Source organism: Lissotriton helveticus, chromosome 1_1 (assembly GCF_964261635.1).
Source record: "Lissotriton helveticus chromosome 1_1, aLisHel1.1, whole genome shotgun sequence".
NCBI lineage: Eukaryota > Metazoa > Chordata > Amphibia > Caudata > Salamandridae > Lissotriton > Lissotriton helveticus.
In genome coordinates, this window is record NC_136057.1 from 1,907,688,198 (window position 1) to 1,907,708,501 (window position 20,304).

The 20,304-nt window shown below is 42.0% G+C and overlaps 1 protein-coding gene across 1 annotated transcript in view; it reads left to right on the plus strand.

The window, feature by feature from the left end:
• The window catches only part of LOC144754771 (flavin-containing monooxygenase 1-like), a 531,164-nt gene that overhangs the window by 182,462 nt on the left and 328,398 nt on the right, over positions 1-20,304 (plus strand). Inside the window, exon 3 of the mRNA XM_078642974.1 lies at positions 4,474-4,636. Within this exon, the coding sequence (XP_078499100.1) occupies positions 4,474-4,636 (163 nt within the window). The remainder of the gene's footprint in view (positions 1-4,473; positions 4,637-20,304) is intronic.

Below are 20,304 nucleotides of genomic sequence, written 5' to 3' on the forward strand. Positions count from 1 at the left end.
TGACTCGACATTGCCAGAGGTCCCAAATTACAAGCATCTGAACAAGTGGGACTATTACAAGAGCGAAGACAGATTACAGAAATGGTTCATTCCATGGAAAACGTTAGATACTTCACATGCCCGAAGAAATAATCTGACTTGTCAAGTGTCAGAAATTGAGAAAAAGTTTATAGGGCAGGTAGATACTAGATACAGGAGGCAGAAGATTCTAAAGGCTTCAGGACAATGGGAAACAGATTGGACCAAGGAAGAAAGGATACAGCAAAGAAAGGGTTAGGTGCTGAAGAGGTAATTGGGGATGTATTTGGTGCTGCATTCCCTATCTTGGGATTGATACTGAATGACATCAAAATTAGAAGATTGGCTACAGTCGTAGATAGGTTATCTGCCAGTACTGCTAGATCATTAATGCTGGTGGAGGGTGAGATGCAATCGATAAGGGCAATGGTTCTTCAGAACCGACTTGCTCTAGACGTTCTGTTAGCCAAAGAGGGAGGAGTTTGCAAGGCTTTGAAGGTCCAGGAATGCTGCACTTACATTCCAGACAATTCAAAACCTTTAGAAAAATACATACGAAACATCACTGCAATTCACCACGAAATTGAGGATCTGACAAAAATAAACGTGTGGGAAAAAGTAGGTCATGGAATGGGTAAAGTTGGAGGTTGGTTTGCCAACCTAGGAAAGGGTATCGTTTGGTACATACTGAAACCCATCATCATAATTGTGATTTGTGTAATCACTTTGTGGGGATTGGTGCGTTTGTATCAATGGTATAAAGCAAACAGGTTGCAGAGATCTATGAGAGAACAGGAGAGAAGATTAACGGCGATGCAAGATACACAATATAAGAGTCTGAAGGCATTGGAGACAATGAAAAGAAATGGTACTGCCATGACTTCACTTTGAAGAGTCCTACATTTTAGAGATGGTGTTTTGATGGTGATGACTCCTGAAAGTCATCAAAGGGGGGACTGAGAGAGCACAAATCTGAAAAATGTATGAGTGCACCATATTTACAAGCACGTAGTTAGTTTTCATATACTAAGCACAAGAGTGTCTTATACTCAGTAGTGAAAAATATAGAGTGTTCAAGTAGAATAACAATAATCATAGCAATGTGAAGACTAATATAGAAATGTTAGAATGAATATGGAAACCTCACGTTCTCATGTTAAAGTGATCATGTAAGAGAAAAGTAGAGTCTTGCAAACCAGTTGAAATGTGTAGGCCTCATGGCAATTCACAGTAAATCTAAACGTGCTGCTAAAATAATGTGAGGTGGGGTTGACATTGTTCATCTAAAGGTATTATTGAACTTAGTACTGAAATATATGTTTTATAGATGTGTTGCATTATAGAAACGTGTGTTAGTTGAGAATACGGTTTAAATCAAGTTAAATGTTTTCAGAGTGCAGGGACCCGCTTCATGTAAATCAAGTAGGCCCGAACAGATAATGTTGTTTCTTTGATCTGCAATGTGCTCGTTAGAGAAGAAGTCGAGAGGCGCCAAGTACTGTGCTTTACATATGTTTTATGACCTATAGATATGGTGGAGTCTGGAATTTGAGGCCCACTGTAGGACAGCCTGTATGCAGGTGCGAGGGGTCTTAATCAGTTGAAATGAATGGGGCTTTGTTCAGTGGCGCTTGGCGCAGGCCTGTAGGAGTTTCCAGGAATTTCAGGGGGTACCAGCGCGCTGGAGAAGAAGCCTGGGAACCAAGGTCAACTTTAACGAGGGTCTTGAAGAGTACCATCATGGAGTCTGCCGCCAAATTCGATACCACGTGAGGGGCGTCCCGAGGGGCGTTTCTATTGGAAATGTGATTTTGTATTAGGGAAAGCGACCCGGGAAGAGAGCAGAGCAGATGATTTTGGAAGTCTAAGAGAGCGGTGGGGTAGGCAGATAGGCTGATCACAAGAGACCTATTTACAGAAGAGAGAAAGAGAAGTGCGTGATCTTCTTAGGAAGACACCACGGCTGACACCTTTTGGGGTAAAGATCTTGTTAAGTAGGGATGTCACTTAGTCTAGTGTAGGGACAGACTAACAGAATTTTCTTTTCTGTAATGACTCTTAAGTTGCAACTTGTATCCATTTTGGCAACTCTGATGATTTTCGAACTTGTACTTATTATTCTGTTTTGTAGACTCAGATTATTCAAAGAATTTATGTTTATAGTGATACCAGTATACCTTTTAAACCTTATCTTGAGAAGTTTGGATCTTCAATTATCTTTGACTTTATATTAAATCTTTAAACTTTATCACTGGTCAGTGGTTATTTAGAGTGGTGTAAGTTCTTAATTGACTAACCTAGTAGTAGATTATCTTTTACTCAATGACAGGTACCAACGATTCAGTCGACATGATTTGGGATCTGGTAAAGTAAATAGAGACCAGAAACCCCGCGTTAACAGAGGCTACTCATAATGAGGGCCTATATGTAGGAAAAACTGCCAATCCTATGATGTCATCAGAGTCTAAAGAGTCTGATGTCTCACGTTTGCTATCCCTCTCTGCAACTTGATGATTGTGATCAGGTGTGTCAGCAGACATTGTTTGCATTTCGGGAGTCTTCAGCTAGGCTAGTACCAGTACTAGCAATTGTAAATGGAATACCATACTTCAACCAGTTTGGTGGATTTCTGATTATTAGGGTCATTTAGACCCTCGCAGGCAGGCCACTGGTCTTTCAGAGGGCAGAGTGTATGGCCTCTGCAACCTTGGTGGAGGGCCGTTGGCCCTGTTTAGAAATCCCAGTCTGCCTTATCAGGGTCCTCTGTGCTTTAAAGATAGCTGCAGTGGCTCCTTTCACAGCACAACAGGATTGCCAAGTGGCTACATAACATTTATTTTGCTTAAGGAAAAGAAGCTGTAATATCAGGAGTTTGTTTTCTATAAACATAATAAGATATCCCACACAGGCAGGGTAAATGAATGCACGTCATCTCTTCCTCAGAAGGGCACGGAAACCGCCACAATGGCACATTAGTCCCATGGCAGTGTATCACAAGGTAAGAGGTTGCCATCAGCGTAGTCAACTGAGGATCTGCCAATACAATGATACCCTCACCCTTAAATGGGAGAGAAGAACTGCAGGGTTGGTGGGGTGGGAGGACCACTGTATTACTGTGGTCCTCTGCTATTGTATTCTGTGGGGTTTGTAGAGTGCATGGCTACCCAATAGGCACCCCAGTGCTAGGAACAACATTAGCTCTGGACTCAAATTGCGCGTCCTAACGAAAGACAAAAAAAAAAAGTCTTCAGTGCTTTTTGAAGCTGAGTTCTGATTTGTTCCTTCTAACATCTACTGGGAGGGCGTACCAGAGTTTAGGAGCTAAGTAGGCAAAGGGGTGCCCCCCAGATCTTGCTCTCTTGATTCTGGGGCCGAAGCTTTTGATCCCCAAAGTGTGGCGATCTCCTCAGAATTTTTGGATTTAGTAAGCACTGCATTTAGTGGCAACTGGTATGTACTGAGGGTGGTACGGCGGGGGCACAAAAATAAATTAATAAATACAAAAAAATTGATTTACTTTCCAGGCTTGCAGTGCGACATCCTCCTCCCTCGGGTGTCTTCTCAAAGTCCGGGCCTAGGAAACTGCACAACCCAATCCTGGTGCCACTCTCACAGCATGAGAGAAGCACCAGGATTTGAGGGAGCAGCCACACTCAGGGCTCTCAAGAGCACTGAAGGCCTGCACTTTCTCTAATCCAGCTAGGTTAGAGAAGTTTAAAATTAGCATGTTTGGCTGGCCAAAGAGACGTTTGCATTTTAAACTTTAGCGCAAAGCTCCCTGCTGCTGCCACTCTGCAACAATGGCCCGCCCCGTCCTGGCAGTTTGGATGCTGAAAAATGCCAATAAATAAACTTTTTTGCCATTTTATTTTTCAGCTCTGGGGCTTATGGGGTGATGCTCCTCTGCTCAAATTAATGAGCTGCCCCTGGCTGAATTAGCTGTGTACCCTTCCTGTGCATAGCATGATAAGCTTGAACAGGATTCTCTTATGAATTACGGATTCTATTGCGTCCCAAAAGTATATGCTACTGATGGAAAAGAGTCAGTAAAATAAATTTCAGGGTTACTTAAACAATACATTTTTTAACAAACCTCAAACGGCTTAACACTGTAGCAATACTATATGTGAATTGGGTCAATAATGCAAATGATTAAACCTCACTCCGGCTTATGGGCTAAAGCAACAAGCAAACATACATAAAGAGGGCAGAGGACAATTTTCTGGCTCCATTGTCAGCACAGCCATACCATATGACTATGCCAACTTCGTCACTATCTCTTTTGTCTCTCTAAAACATGTGCTCCTTGAAGATTGATGACCTGTATCAGCATTTAATGGGTGCCTTCTGAAGAACCTAGCTAATGACTATAAAGATTTCAATGAATGTGTTAATTAGCATTACTGCTAATGTAAACATTATGTTTCAAATATTTTTGTGTTTGTTTAACTTTAGACCAAGGTTTGCAGTGTTAAGAAACGGGCAGACTTCTCTACCACTGGCCAGTGGGAGGTGATGACAGAGACAGGTGGTAAGCAAGATACAGCCATCTTTGATGCTGTTCTGGTCTGCAGCGGGCGCTACTCTGACGCTTGTCTTCCCCTGGAGAACTTTCCTGGTAAGTTTCACAATTTCCTGACCTGTTGTCGGGTATCTGAGAATCAAAAACTTGGTCTGATTGCAATAAAGTTTTACATGACTCTAAACAAATATCTTCTGGGCCTTTTGAAAGGTCTGAGTCAGTCTTCTTACTGACCCATTGGAGGTATTAATAGGAAATTGACCCTCAAAGTGATGATATTTTTGTAAACAATTTTAGGGCACCAATATTTATGTAATAAAATATTTCTGTATGCCATATTCTGTCAACCCAAAAACTTGAGGTTGGCATAGATGCAGACTTCTCTCTCCCCCTTCATGCTGTAAGTAGCACTATGACAGGATTATAACTCAGACTAAACAAATGACTCATCTGCTGATAAGGTTAAGTCCTCACTAACTATAATGTCCCTGAAACCTATGGTTTTTTTCAGTGAATTTATAAGGTTTTTTAAATGGTAATTTATAACTATAACGTAAACCTAAAACCTGGCTGTTCCCATAAAATCTTCCTCTCAGATTCTATCTGTACTTATTCAGCGCGGGGACGCTTACGGGCAGCCAGGCGCTCAAGAAATCTGTTAACAATAACAATAACAATAACAATAGTAGTTGCGTTTGCAGATGGTGCAGAAAGGGGGCTGGGCCTCCGACCAGGGCTCAGGAATTCTGCTGCGTAGGACTTACAGGAGGTACCAGGATTGCTTCTTGGTCCCCAAAGTCCCTCATGAGTAAAGTGGACTTCATACCCCAACCTGTAGTGTGCCAGGAGGTGCGTTTGCAAAGTTGTGGAGAAAGGGGGGCGTTGCTTCCAAAGACTTCTTAGCAATACCACTGTGTGGGACTTACAGGAGGTTACAGGAGGTTTAGTTGGTCCCAAGGATGTCATTGGTGGCCAACTACCCCTCCTATTAACTCCAGTAAGTCCCACACAGCAGCATTGGTAAGTTTTCATAGCAGGCCACGCCCCCTTTGCCCACCATTGCGCACACGTGCTCGCTGATGTGCTCTGGGTGAGGATTAAAGTCCCCTTCAATGCTGGGGGTATTTAGGGTGCAACTAGCCTACCTGACGCTTCCAGTAAGCACCAGATAGCTGGATTGCTGAGAGCTGCACGCAATCCACGCCCCCTGTCTGCACCACTATGCAAATGCACCTACTGGTGCGCTCTTAGTTGGGGATGAAGTTCCCTTGCCTCCTGTGGGTCCCGTGAGGCCAACTAGCCCTCCTGTTATCTCTAGTAATCTCCTCACAGATGGATTGCTAAGAGTGGTCAGAGGCTATGCCCCCTTTTTACACCACTCTTCAAACGTGCCACCTGGCGCACTGCTGCTCAGGGGATGAAGTCCAATTTAGTCCTGAGGTCCTCAGGACACATGTGGACCTCATTGCCCAACTGACAGTGCGCCAAGAGGCGGGTTTGCAGAGTGGTGTAAAAAGGGGTGTGGCCTCGGACCACCTATCAGCAATCCCACTGTGTGGGGCTTACTGGAGGTACCTGGTGGGCTAGTTGGCCCCTAAGGCCCCTAAGATTCTAAGGGACTTAATCCCATAACCCAGGTTGCTTGTTTGCAGAGTGGTGCAGGGAGGGGGTGGGGCCTCCCGCAAGATGCCTGATTTGATTTATTTTTCTTTCCTTAGAAGAAGGGCTGTGTGGCCCTCCTTCTCATAATATTTTGTGGGCCCTGTGGACCCCATTCCCCAGGGCCTTTGGCATAGAGACCAAGAGCCAGGCCAAGCGGGCTGGGAATGTATCCACGTGCAGCCCACAACACAGTGGCCGTGATATCGCTCAACAACCGGACTACCCTCAGTGCAGCATGGGGCATGTCACTTGAACATAGAGAAACAACAGAAGTCCTCTATGTTACCTTGATAACTAAAACAAGACTTATGAGGCCGTTTACGAGCAGTTCCTGGTCAGTTATCCATTTTGAGTTTCATTTCGTCAGTATGTCTGCGCAAGAGCAGTTTAGGACTTTCAGGAGTGAATAGAAAAAAATATATTCGAAGTCTAAAATGGATATGCCTCAGCTCTGTGACTAGTTTAAATGCCGTGGGATGGGCTCTGCAGCAGCCACGTGGGATACCTTCTCAGCTTCTACCCCAGGGGCTCGGTGCTGCCCCTGAACTTGAAGCCCCACCCTCCCACTGCCTGGAATCGCGTGCCATTGTCCTGGAGCAGGAGCTGGCAGGAGCTGAATGACCCATCTCTCGTCAGAGGATCAGAGCATGACATGTTCAGGACAACTTCATTAAGGAGAATTCTAGGGGGCCCTGATCCCCAAATTAGAAGCCACAGATCAAAGTGTACTCGCCAACCATCCTGAAGTTAAGAGATTTATGAAATACCGGCCATAAACACACTTATGGAAAGGACCAGCTGACCACAACTGTACCTCTCGCAGCATCACAGCCAGGCGTCCTTGATGCGATATTAAAACCCCTCACTAGGCCACCACAGACAGACGCGAACAGCCCTCAAAAAAACTATTACATCAAAATGAGCTCTGTCTTTAAGTCTTTAAAAATGCAGGCTGCTATCAAATGCCAAACCACAGTTCTGCTCTTCCATTGGATAGCTAACCCTTAGAATAAGTTGTATGATCACTGTGCGGGAACGAGATATATATATATATATATACACAGATTGTAGAAGGTGATTTACCGAATGAGTTCATCAAATATTTGCATATCTCACTGTGCATTTGCATTTTGTAACAGAGAGATAACTTCAGCTGATGACTGCGCCAAGAAGCCCACAACACTTTCACCATTCATACTCACTCCACCTGAGCCCAGCACATGCCCCCTATATCCGGTGACCTCGCCCATTATTCCATTACACTTCATTTTATAATAATGTCTATAAGTTATGCTACTTAAATCTGGTATACTGCATCGCTGCCCAATTCCTTGGCCTCTTGGCGCTTTAGGTTCTGAGCAGGCTGCTGTCTGTGTTTCCAGGTTTGCCCAACTCGGGGTCACCATGGAAGGAGGGGGCTCAGAAGACCCTCCCTATCCTAAATACCGGCACCGTGGCTTGTGGGTCAGGAGTTACCCTATGATGGCGCTCTGCCAGGAGGGCAGATAGTGTGACCTTCATCCTTAATCTGTGTGAGAGTTAAATGTGGCAGAGGCTTTCCCTGTGGGGTGTTCTACAGGTGCGCCATCATAACTCATGACACTCATGCTAACCCGGGAGATTTTCTGGACCCTATTCGGTCAACACGCTGCTGAGTTACCACATGTGCTCATTCTCTGCTGATGATAGTGCTGTGCACAATTGTTCATGTCACTGTCTTCTGTGCAGCTACCTTTTCAAATGGCTTACGAGTATTCAGTCCCCAAGGCTCTGGGCACTAATGTTCACTCTGGCTACATTTGGAGACCTTTGCTGAGCTCATTTCGGATATTTCATTTACTTATAATATTTTTAGTTCATTTTTGTGTAGTGCTTTCACTTCCTACCAACAGTTTCCGATCCCTGATAAGAGCGGTGTGGGCACAGAGACAACTCAGTGAGTGAACATTAAAACCTACAGGGTGGCCAAGCCCCACCGCCTTTCTTTCTTCTTGTCACTTTTCAGAAGGGTGATGCAAAAGTGCAATTATGGATGTACAAAGGGTTATTTCGGCCACAAACATTTGCAAAACCGTGCTTCGTTTTTATACATTTTCGGTGGGATTTGCAGACCCAGTCCGAATCCTGCAGGCCTAGGGGGTAAGGCTGTTTCTACCCTGCCCCCTTTTCTTTTTTTTAACCTTTTTTCTTGTGACTCCATTCTACTGAGTCACAAGATGGCTTCCAACACTTCTTGGTTTGAAGTGTTGGCAGCCAATCAGAGTCAAGCTCGTGATCAGGAGGGTTTGCAGATCCACCGTGGTCACCAGAAACTATATTTTTTTATTTTGTCATTTCTCAGGAACTACTGAACGTATTTACACCATTTAAAGCGAAGAGTGCACTCTGGACAAAGAGCTACCTCTTTGCCAAATTTGGTGTAATTCCGTTCAGCAGTTCGGGCTGTAGCTGCAACAAAAGTTTCCTATGGAAATTAACATGGAGAAAACACGTTTGGGGACCCCCCTTTTTTCTCGGCCCCCACTTGACGAATCACCCTGTTCACACTCCAAGATGCATGCAGGCACCATATAGAGAAAAATGGACTCCGGAATACGCTGTTCTGCTGTTGAGGATATCGTGCTTTATTTAATTCGCGTTTCAGCCAACGCAGTGGCCTTGATCACATGAGCGCTGATCAGGTGAGTGAGACATTTTAAATAGTTCACGAGTATCATGTGACACGCTGTTAGCCAATGTGATGAAAATGGAAAAAATACTATGCACTGCATCAATGCAAAGCACCACATTTTTCCTCAATGTTGACAGAAAAAACATATATAAAATAGTAATAGCTGCTCCAATGTTGGTACCAGGTGCATTATTCCAGTTTACAAGTGGCATAAACGTACATTTGTCCAATTAAATAAAAAATTACAAGACAAATTGATCAGTTCATGGGGTTTAAAAATGACCCAGTTACCAAATTCAAAACATGATCTAAAAAACATAAATGCTTATTGGATCAGAAAAGCACATGTAAACATTGACACAGAATTTAAAAAAAACAGATAATGTTAAAACATTCTGAAGCACCTAGAATCATTATGTGCAAGAAAAATATTACAGTACAAATGCTTCTGACAATGGAGCAGTAAACCTATATTGTCAACAAATTATCCGCATTTCAAAGATAAAGTACACCAATATTGAACATGCTTAAATATGCCCATATCGAAATGAATGTAGCTAGCAGCGTTTAAAGTGAAAGTGCTAAGTGCCAAAAAGTGCAAAGGTACTGTCTGGTGAAACCATAAATAAATAGACAAAAAATTCATGGAGAAAGCAGCGTCAAATAGTTAGTGTACATCAATTATTGAAATGCTCAAATGCAATAATGTACTAACTGTCAACGATGAAACCAACATCAAACACTTCTCAATCTGGGGAGCCCCCCAGATAAACCCAGAAAATCATTTTCAAGTACAAGGAGTCCAATGAATTATATATACTCTCTATTGAGCCTATCAAGTCGCAACTACTTCAAGTGACTGGATCAATGATCGATCTGTGCAAACCGCCAATAAAGAGCTTAAAACCAATAACCTACATGCAAACATATAAATAAATGATAAAAAGCCATAAACAAATGCGAATTGCAGAGACCTTACCACTAACAACCATATTGTGTGTGGAAACATAGAATACAGGCAAGTTAGGACAAATGTAAAAACAGTAACCGTGAGCGTAGCACTTCACTCTGCCCATGGAGTGGGAGTAGTGTTGCCTACTTCACGCTTCACAAACTAGGTGTAGTAGGCAACACTACGCCCACTCTGTGGCGGTGCAAAGTTGTCCGCCACCCGCCTCCCTCCTGCCCTCTTCTACAACCCTATTTTTCATATTACATACAATAAAATAAAAGGAAAATAACTTACCTTGGATGCGGCGTCCCGGGGCTCCCCCATCCTGTAGACGCGCCGACTTCTTCAAACGAATGTGCATGCGCGTGCGCCGCGCATGTGCATTCGTTTGAAGAAGTCGGCATGTAATGTTTACAACTAGTCATATATCCACTAAGAAGCAGAAAAAAGGGGGAGAAAGAAAATATATACATGTAAATATGGTATCATTCTCTACCCTACCACAATTCAGCAGTGTGTGTCAACATATTTTGCGATCTACTCCCAATGCACAAGAGGAAAATCAAAAGCAAGCATATGAAACTAGAGAAAATTATACATATCTTTTGTAATATTCAACCCGTTCGGCCATTTACTGTCGAATTCAAGAATCATTCTAGTTTCCAGCTGCCTAAGTTGGAGTTCTCTGTTGTCCCCACCTCATGGTGTGGAAATAGATCCTACTATCCAACAAAAGGTGCCTTGATGCGGGAAGACGCCTCAGGATTTGATATGAGCCATTTATTAAGGAAAAACAAGTGTTGCAGTCCACAAAAATAATAACTTCCTTATGCATTTCAGAGCACACCAAGCTCCTTCATCAGAGGAAAGACGACAGTTCAACCACTCACAGTTATTAACAGGTACGTAAATGCATGCAGCTTTTCTGATTCCCCACACGTGGGCATTCCTCTAAGCATGCTGGTACTTGTAGTAAGTGCAATATTCAACAATGTATAACCCAAGTGGGCTGGGAGAAAGTATCATCAATAAAAAATAGAATTCAAACCCTGGTGGGTTTACGGACCATGTCATCCGGTGAAACCATCCTGCCTTTGTGCCCTTCTCTCGCACCAAACAGTGTCAGTGCAAGGGCCCCACCTTGGTGGTGTCGGCGATCCTCTGCGGCCAGGCTGGCGAATATAAATCCAACAAAAGGTGCCTTGAAGCAGGAAGACGGCGTACAAAGGATTTGACATGAGCCATTTATTAAGGAAGAACCAGCGCTGCAGTATAGGAAAATAATAACATCCTTACGTGTTTCAGAGCACACCGAGCTCCTTCATCAGAGGAAAGAGGACAGTTCATCCGCTCACAGTTATTAACAGGTACGTAATTGCATGCAGCTTTTCTGATTCCCCACACATGGGCATTCCTCTTAGCATGCTGGTGCTTGTAGTAAGTGCAATAAAGAGTAACCTTGCTCACATACAGAAACGCTGTCCGCATATTGTTTAAATACCCACAGTGCTTAGTGAAAAGTGAAAACTCTATGGTAGTTCTATGTCACATGGTCTTAATTGACATAAAAAACATACTAACACAAATGCGCATTGCTTTGCCTTTGTTACACAGATTTGTATGCTGCACAGGTATGAATTTTCATCTTATTTTAAAACCATGTTGTTGTTTACACTAGTATACCCAATTGTTGTGTTTAACAGTAGACTGTTTTGTTAAAAAAACGTTGTGCATACGCACATGACTTTTGACCGCATAAATGCAAAACTAATATTGTTAAGTATTTTAACATTGATATGGCTGAGTAACATTTTTAAGGGTGTATTATTTCAATAGGTTTTTTAGAAAAACACAGGACACAATATATAAAAAAAGGGATTTTTGTTCCCAATTATATATGTAATGCTAAAACAATAAATAGATTTCAATTATTTAAAAATCATTCATTGATAATTACATTTGAAAAATAAGCAAAACTGTCCCCCTATGGCCATATCTTTGTTGTTTCTGATCTGAATATATATATATATATATATATATTACCTACTGGCGGTCGCCAGTAGGTAGTTATAGTTAGGATTGTTTTCCATAGGGAAATCGCAACATTCTATTGGGAATAACTTTGGCGCCGGTTGAGGAATCTGCCTGAAATTTTCCTCAAATTTGCCTCGCGGCTCTCCGCTCCTACCCTGAAAGTTTGGGGGGGATCCGTCAAGTGGGGGCCGAGATAAAAGGGGGGTCCCAAAACGTGTTTTCCCCATGTTAATTTCCATCGGGCGGTTGGACTCACTTTTAGCTCGAACGGCTGAATGGATTTTCACCAAACTTGGCAAAATTGTAGGGACTGGTAGCCCGATGTGCCTTTGCTATGTCTCAAGATATGTGCTCCAGAGTATTTTGAGTAATTTAGGTTAAAAAAAATATATATATCTATAAGCGCGCCCCGGTACGCGCACCGGGGCGCGTACTAGCCCGTAACGCGAGTTCGCGCGCGGAAAGCTGATTGGCCCTCGGGGGTCTGTAAACATTCCAAACAGTCTGGAGTGGCCGCCATCTTGTGTCTCGGTAGGATCGAGACACAAGAGGTGGCAAAAACAAAGGGGGAAATGACCAAAAGGGGGCAGGGTAGACCCCCCTGACCCCCTAGGTTTGATGTGGGGCCATAAAAGGGCCCCGCGGGGCAAAAAAAAAATGGAATCTATACTATAGTCTGTCAGGAAAGCAGAAACAACATGGAGGCAGGAGATGAAAAAGAGATGTCAAATACACATTGGAGATAATAAAGTGGGAGAAAGGAAGTAACTATGAGCAAAATTACTATGTAACACAAAAAAGTTGCACAGTATACTATAAGTCTCACTTTATATTATAATCATTTTGGTACTACTTCATGAATTACATATAAAAATGAATAATGTCTCGAACAATTTTTGATTATTAAATATAAATTTATTTTTCTGATTCTTTTTCAAAATTTAATAAAAATTCTAACAATATATTGTCTGGAATGTCCTCATTTCCAATCTGTGATTCTATTGCTTCCACACACTGAAGTAATTCATTGTCCAGAGACTCATCCATAAAGTCAAAGTCATCATTCTCATCAATATTTTCTTCAGGGTTGTTTTCCATAACAATTTCGAAAGAAATATTAATTTTATTCTGTTCTCCTTTCATTTTCTTGCTGTAAATTGTATAAAAAATAAATATATCAGTAGAGATAGGGCACTGTTAGGTTTAATTTCAGACAGGTACTTCTGAGTTTTTAACAGTGAAGTTATCTTTGGGCAGTGTATGGTATCGAGCAGGAAGTAGAAATATCAAAAAAGTGTATGTGAAGAAGCCTAAATAATTTCATAATTATACCAGAGAAGCCTAACTCAATCCATAACTATAACAGAGAAGCCTATCTCAATCTATAACTATAACAGAGGGACAGTAAATAACTATCAGAAAACGTTTTTACAAATTAACTTAAAGTGCCCCTTACAAATTAACAACTTACCTTATAGAAAGGTGATGAAGATAAATGGAGAAAACTGTTTCAAGATGTACTTCAGGTAGGTGTAGTCAAAATGGCCGTGTTTCCCTCTCATTTTACATTTATATTCATGTACATAACCAATCAAATGTCAGGAAATAATAGTGGTAAATGAAAGTAACATTTTAATTGGTTGTAAATTCTAACACTTCATATGTGTTTTTGACATGTAATTTACCTCAGGATATTTAGACAGGGCTACAGCCCAAATGGCTCAATGGAATTCCACCAAATTTGGGAAAATGGTAGGGACTGGTATGTAGTAGGGCCTATTCTATATTTGGTGAAAGTCCCTCCAGTGATTTTTATGTAAATGACCTTTTACATTTTTTGGGGAGCGCCCCGGTACGCGCACCGGTAAGCGCAACGGGAGTCCTCCATTTTGTGTTTCGGTAGATTTGAGACAGAAGATGGAGGACAAACAACATTGGGAATGGGTATAAGGGGGCACGGTAGGCACCCCCTGACCCCCTTGGTTTTCTGAGGGGGTCTTAGGAGGCCCATATAGACCCCAAACATTTTTTTTTACATTTTTCGCGGGGTGAGCGCCCGGGACGCGCACCGGGAAGCGTACCGGGGAGCGTACTTTGGTGAAAAATAGTGGAAAAAGTTAGAAAAAGATAATCATTTGGAGTGATCAGAGGTAGGGTAGCCCTGAAAAGAGCTTTTGGGTTGTGTGGCTGACTTAGGTACCTACAAGTAGGTACCAATGTACAGTCTTAAATTCAGGAGGAATATTCTATTCCCCTCATCTGAGAAGTGTACACCATCTCCTCTGTAGATATCTTGCATGTTGTAACGCAAGTTATTGTTGTATATTGAACCCATTCCATAGTCTCTCATGTAAGCAGAAACAGATTTATTCACATGTTTCCGTGCTTTCTCAAATTGTGGACAAAATTGGTTGGACCACTTCCATTTCTGTCTTTGGCATATATTGGAATATACCAAGGCAGTTTGAGGAAAAAGTGCCATCAATTGCTCAAAGGTGTCCTTTAAAAGCATTTCCAGACCTACCCCAGTCAAAGTGCCTAAGTCATTTCCATCACAGTGCAGAATTATGAGGTGAGGGTGTGGCAGATGCAAAAAGGTTTTCACCAATGGTATCAATTGATGACATCTCAATCCTCTTTGGCCAATCCATTTTATGTCTACATTTGGTAAGTCAATGTTGTGAAAATTTCTGGTAGCTGCATACCTTTGAGCCCAGTGGATATAGCTATGTCCTATAATCCAGGCAGAATACATGGTGAGAGGAGGTTCTGGTGCACTCAGATGAAGTGTAGGAATAAAATGGCAGTTGGAACAGTAGGAGTTTGCAAAAGAAAAACTGTGGAGTTTCAGTGCTCTTGAATCATAAGCAATGATTGGTAGATTCAGAAAGTTGAAAACTGAAAGTTAGGGTGCATGGTTCTGTTCTGTGAAAGAAGTAATTTGAATGGTTAAGAAAAAGTCATTTAAAGAAACATTGCACCTCATAAGCTGGGGTATTGAGATGTCATACATCCTTGCTGATTTCATTTGCAACATTGTAGAATAAACTTTTAACCCTGAGAGCTCAGTGAGGAGGGAGTTGCTATGGTAACAGGTAGAAAGGGCTGAGGGGGGGGGGAAGGGGGTTGGTTTGAAAATAGAGAGGGAAGAGTTTTAATTGGTTAACAAAAAGGGATATGTGTGTAGAATTAGAGGTTTTCTGTGCCATTAATGGTTGGAGTGCCTGGAGAACATACCTTTTGCTCTGCTAAAGAAATATTGGTGTATGTGTCTGACACTGTTTTCAATCTCATAAAGCATTTGTAATGGTAAGTAATGATTTATTTAATATAGATAGAGAGTTGTATACTGTATGGAGAATATTTGGAAGCAGATTGGGGTTTTTAAATGTTGTTTGTGTCATGCTTTTTCATAATGCTTGGTAAAAAGTTTGTTCTGCATAGAGGAATTGTATTTTGTAAAATTGTGAAGTTTCAGTAGTGACATGGAATGCTTGTACATAGGACCTGTGCTGTGTTTCTTAAATGTGAGGTCAAAAACGATTTTGGGGAAAATGAATTGCTTTTACATTTTTGAGAAGGAATAAATAGTGTCTGCATGCTGAAAGAAATACATTTGACCTTTTCACAATGATGTTACCTGTGTTAACTCAGTGTAGGAAGCACATTGAGTTTCTTTGCATAGAGGAATTGTATTTTGTAAAATTGTGAAGTTTTAGTAGTGACATGGAATGCTTGTACATAGGACCTGTGCTGTGTTTCTTAAATGTGATGTCAAAAACGATTTTGGGGGAAATTAATGGCTTTTACATTTTTGAGAAGGAATAAATAGTGTCTGCATGATTAAAGAAATATATTTCAACCTTTCGCAATAATGTCACCTGTGTTACCTTAGATTAGGAAGTAGCTTGTGCAGATGAGGTGAGGCATGTCCAGAGTGACAGAGGAGGTGAGGCCTGTGTTCAAGACTGTAGTGGGAGAGAGGCCTTTCCTGGGGAGCGTATGTGATGAGGCCTGTGTCTAAGAGTGCAGTGGACTAGGCTTCATGAATCCTATCTCCCACTGCAGTCTTAGACACAGGCCTCACCTTCTTTATACCCCTGGACAGACCTCTCTTCCACTACACTCTTCAATACAGGCCTCATCTCTTCTGCACCCCTAGATAATCCTCACCTCATCTGCAACCCTGAATAGACTTCAACTAATCTGCATCCTTAGACAGGCCTCAGCTTATTTACACCCTTGGACATGCGTCACCTCATCTGCACCCAGTTACCATCAATTATACTCAATACATTGAGGCCTGTCCAGAGGACACAGATGAGGTAAGGCTTGTCCAAGGGTGAGAGGAGGTCAGTCCTCTCCACTGTACTCATGGACACTGAATGCTTGTACATAGGACCTGCACTGTGTGTCTAAAATGTTATTTAAAAAACGATTTTGGTGCAAATCAATGACTTTTAGATTTTTGAGAAGGAATAAATAGTGTCTGCATGATTACATACATATATTTCATCCTTTCACAATAATGTCACCTGTGTTACCTCAGATTAGGAAGTAGATTGTGCAGATGAGGTGAGGCATGTCCAGAGGGACAGAGGAGGTGAGGCCTGTGTTCAAGACTGTAGTGGGAGAGAGGCCTTTCCTAGAGAGAGTAGGTGGTGAGGCCTGTGTCTAAGAGTGCAGTGGACTAGGCTTCATGAAGCCTATACCCCCCACTGCAGTCTAAGACACAGGCCTCATCTTCTTTGCACCCGTGGACAGACCTCTCTTCCACCACACTCTTCAATACAGGCCATTCCTCTTCTGCACCCCTAGACAATCCTCACCTCATCTGCAACCCTGAATAGACTTCAACTAATCTGCATACTTAGACAGGCCTCAGCTTATTTACACCCTTGGACATGCGTCACCTCATCTGCACCCAGTTACCATCAATTATAATCAATACATTGAGGCCTGTCCAGAGGACACAGATGAGGTAAGGCTTGTCCAAGGGTCAGAGGAGGTCAGTCCTCTTCACTGTACTCATGGACACTGAATGCTTGTACATAGGACCTGCACTGTGTGTCTAAAATGTTATTTAAAAAACGATTTTGGTGCAAATCAATGACTTTTAGATTTTTGAGAAGGAATAAATAGTGTCTGCATGATTAAATAAATATATTTCAACCTTTTACAATAATGTCACCTGTGTTACCTCAGATTAGGAAGTAGATTGTGCAGTTGATGTGAGGCATGTCCAGAGGGACAGAGAAGGTGAGGTCTGTGTTCAAGACTGTAGTGGGAGAGAGGCCTTTCCTGGGGAGCATAGGTGGTGAGGCCTGTGTCTAAGAGTGCAGTGGAGTAGACTTAATGAAGCCTATCCCCCACTGCAGTCTTAGACACAGGCCTCACCTTCTTTGTACCCCTGGACAGACCTCTCTTCCACTACACTCTTCAATACAGGCCTCACCTCCTCTGCACCCCTGGACAATCCTCACCTCATCTGCAACCCTCAATAGACTTCAACTAATCTGCATCCTTAGACAGGCCTCAGCTTATTTACACCCTTGGACATGCGTCACCTCATCTGCACCCAGTTACCATCAATTATACTCAATACATTGAGGCCTGTCTAGAGGACAGAGATGAGGTAAGGCTTGTCCAAGGGTGAGAGGAGGTCAGTCCTCTCCACTGTAGTCATGGACACTGAATGCTTGTACATAGGACCTGCACTGTGAGTCTAAAATGTTATTTAAAAAATGATTTTGGGGCAAATCAATGACTTTTAGATTTTTGAGAAGGAATAAATAGTGTCTGCATGATTAAATAAATATATTTCAACTTTTAACAATGATGTCACCTGTGTTATGTCAGATTAGGAAGTAGATTGTGCAGATGAGGTGAGGCATGTCCAGAGGTACAGAGGAGGTGAGGCCTATGTTCAAGACTGTAGTGGGAGAGAGGCCTTTCCTGGGAAGCATAGGTGGTGAAGCCTGTGTGTAAGAGTGCAGTGGACTAGACTTCATGAAGCCTATCCCCTACTGTACTCTTAGACACAGGTCTCACTTTCTTTGTACCTGTGGACAGACCTCTCTTCCACTACACTCTTCAATACAGGTCTCACCTCTTCTGCACCCCTGGAGAATCCTCACCTGATCTGTAACCCTGAATAGACCGTTTGCTTTTTGTCATTGCTTTGTTGTTTGGTAATAGTGGTCTATAATGTGCTATTTTTTTCTTTAACACAGATTGAAATCAAGATTTCAAGAGTAAGGAAAGATGCCCTCAAGGCAAAGGAGAAGGAAAGATGATAAGCGGAAAAAATCAAAAACAGCAACGGAATTACAGCACTCCTCCACAACAAATACTTCAAAAAACAGGAAAAAAGCTCCTGGTAAGACAACTAAGTCTTTCTTACAGAACATATGTAGATAAAAGAAAATGTTGGACAGCATGTAGAAAAAGAGAAGAAGAGAGTAAATTTGAAAAGGAAGGATAGGCCCTCAAAAAATCTTACTACTGGAGCAGGAGAGAATAATATATATAGGAATAGAAGGCAGAATCAGTTTAGAGACATTCGTAAACGAATGTTTCGCAATAGGGTGGTTTTAAATTTGTTAAGAAACATTAGGAAAGGTAAACAGAGAGCTGCTTTTTATAAGAAAAAGAAAAGTTTAGAGAAGATTGTTGATCAGGCTTTTGAAGTTAAGAAAACATTATTTATTTTAATAATCAATAGAATAAGGACACTTAACAAGACAATTGATGTTTTCAAATCAAACAGTAGATGGAAAAGAGTAATTAATCGGACTAATTTTTGTAAAGTTTTTTCAGGAGAATGGATGCACAGTTCAAGTTGTGAGCCATTTTTTAATGAGGAGAGTTACTTCCAGGAGAATGATTTAGTGCATGCAGTTGACACCAGTGGTCGAGCATATGAGGTGAAAGACGGTTGTCCGATTGAAAAAGAGAAACTTGTGCCTAGAGAACCAGAAGAGGTGTTAACTGATGAAGTTTTAGGGAGACGTACTAAGGGTCCAGTGTACACTTGGAAGTGTAGTCGTATTTGTAGTGTGCGACAGGAATCAATTGATTTGTTTTGTAATTTCTTACGTAGATATAGTAAGAAAAGTCTAAAACAGAAAATGAAGTTGTTGCAAGACTTAGATCCTTGCAGAGTGAGAGAAAACACAGGTTTGCAAGGGCATTCACTGGCTTGTCTTTCTAGAAAAGTCTGTCAGAGTGTTTTTCATCATTTTAGGATGTTAGCAGTGCATCATACCAAAATGAGGAAATTAGTGAGAATGTTGTATTATGCAAAAAGTCCAGCACTTAAGCTTAAACAATTAAACAGTGCTCTTTTGCATGGAACTGAATTAGATGTGAAGAAGATTTGTGAAGATATTGAGATTTCTTATTTTGGTGAAAAAGAGGACAGTGTAGAAATTGACACAGAAATTCAAGGTAATGTGGAAGACAATGTACAGATTTCAAGTACAGAAAAGTTTGACCAGGAAATTACCAGGTTTAAGGTGAAATCAAGAGAAACGATTCAGAAAAGGGGGTGGTGATGAACAGAGTGTCTGAATTAAGCAGACCACTCTTACCCAGTCCAAAGATCAGGGCTTGATCCATCACCGTTATTTATCTCACTGCCCCATCCCAGCTCAGAACCTGGCTATATGCAAATTAGTCTGTCCCTGGCCCCGTGCATCATGGGAACAGGGCAGACCAAACTACCAAGCCAATTCTTCACCAGAAAGGAGACAAGCTACCGGGGACCGGTTTCTGGCATTTCAGCCTCTTCGGCCCGGCTTGCTTGAATCCTGATGGAGCAGTGAGAAAGGGACTCATGTCTGAGTATACCCTGCCACACCTATAGTGGCCAAAAACGATTCAGAAAAGGGGGTGGTGATGAACAGAGTGTCTGAATTAAGCAGACCACTCTTACCCAGTCCAAAGATCAGGGCTTGATCCATCACCGTTATTTATCTCACTGCCCCATCCCAGCTCAGAACCTGGCTATATGCAAATTAGTCTGTCCCTGGCCCCGTGCATCATGGGAACAGGGCAGACCAAACTACCAAGCCAATTCTTCACCAGAAAGGAGACAAGCTACCGGGGACCGGTTTCTGGCATTTCAGCCTCTTCGGCCCGGCTTGCTTGAATCCTGATGGAGCAGTGAGAAAGGGACTCATGTCTGAGTATACCCTGCCACACCTATAGTGGCCAAAAACGATTCAGAAAAGGGGGTGGTGAAATCAAGGTGAAATCAAGAGAAAGGTGAAATCAAGAGAAAGGCCGAATTTTACTTGTGTGTGTTGTCGACGAACTCATTATAAGCATCAAACTAGATTAGTTGGTTTATACGTAAAAAGTGAAAAGATAAATAATTATGAGTGGAAGGATTTTGCAACTTATTTGTGGGTGGAGAATTGTTTTGATTTGAGTTCTGATCAG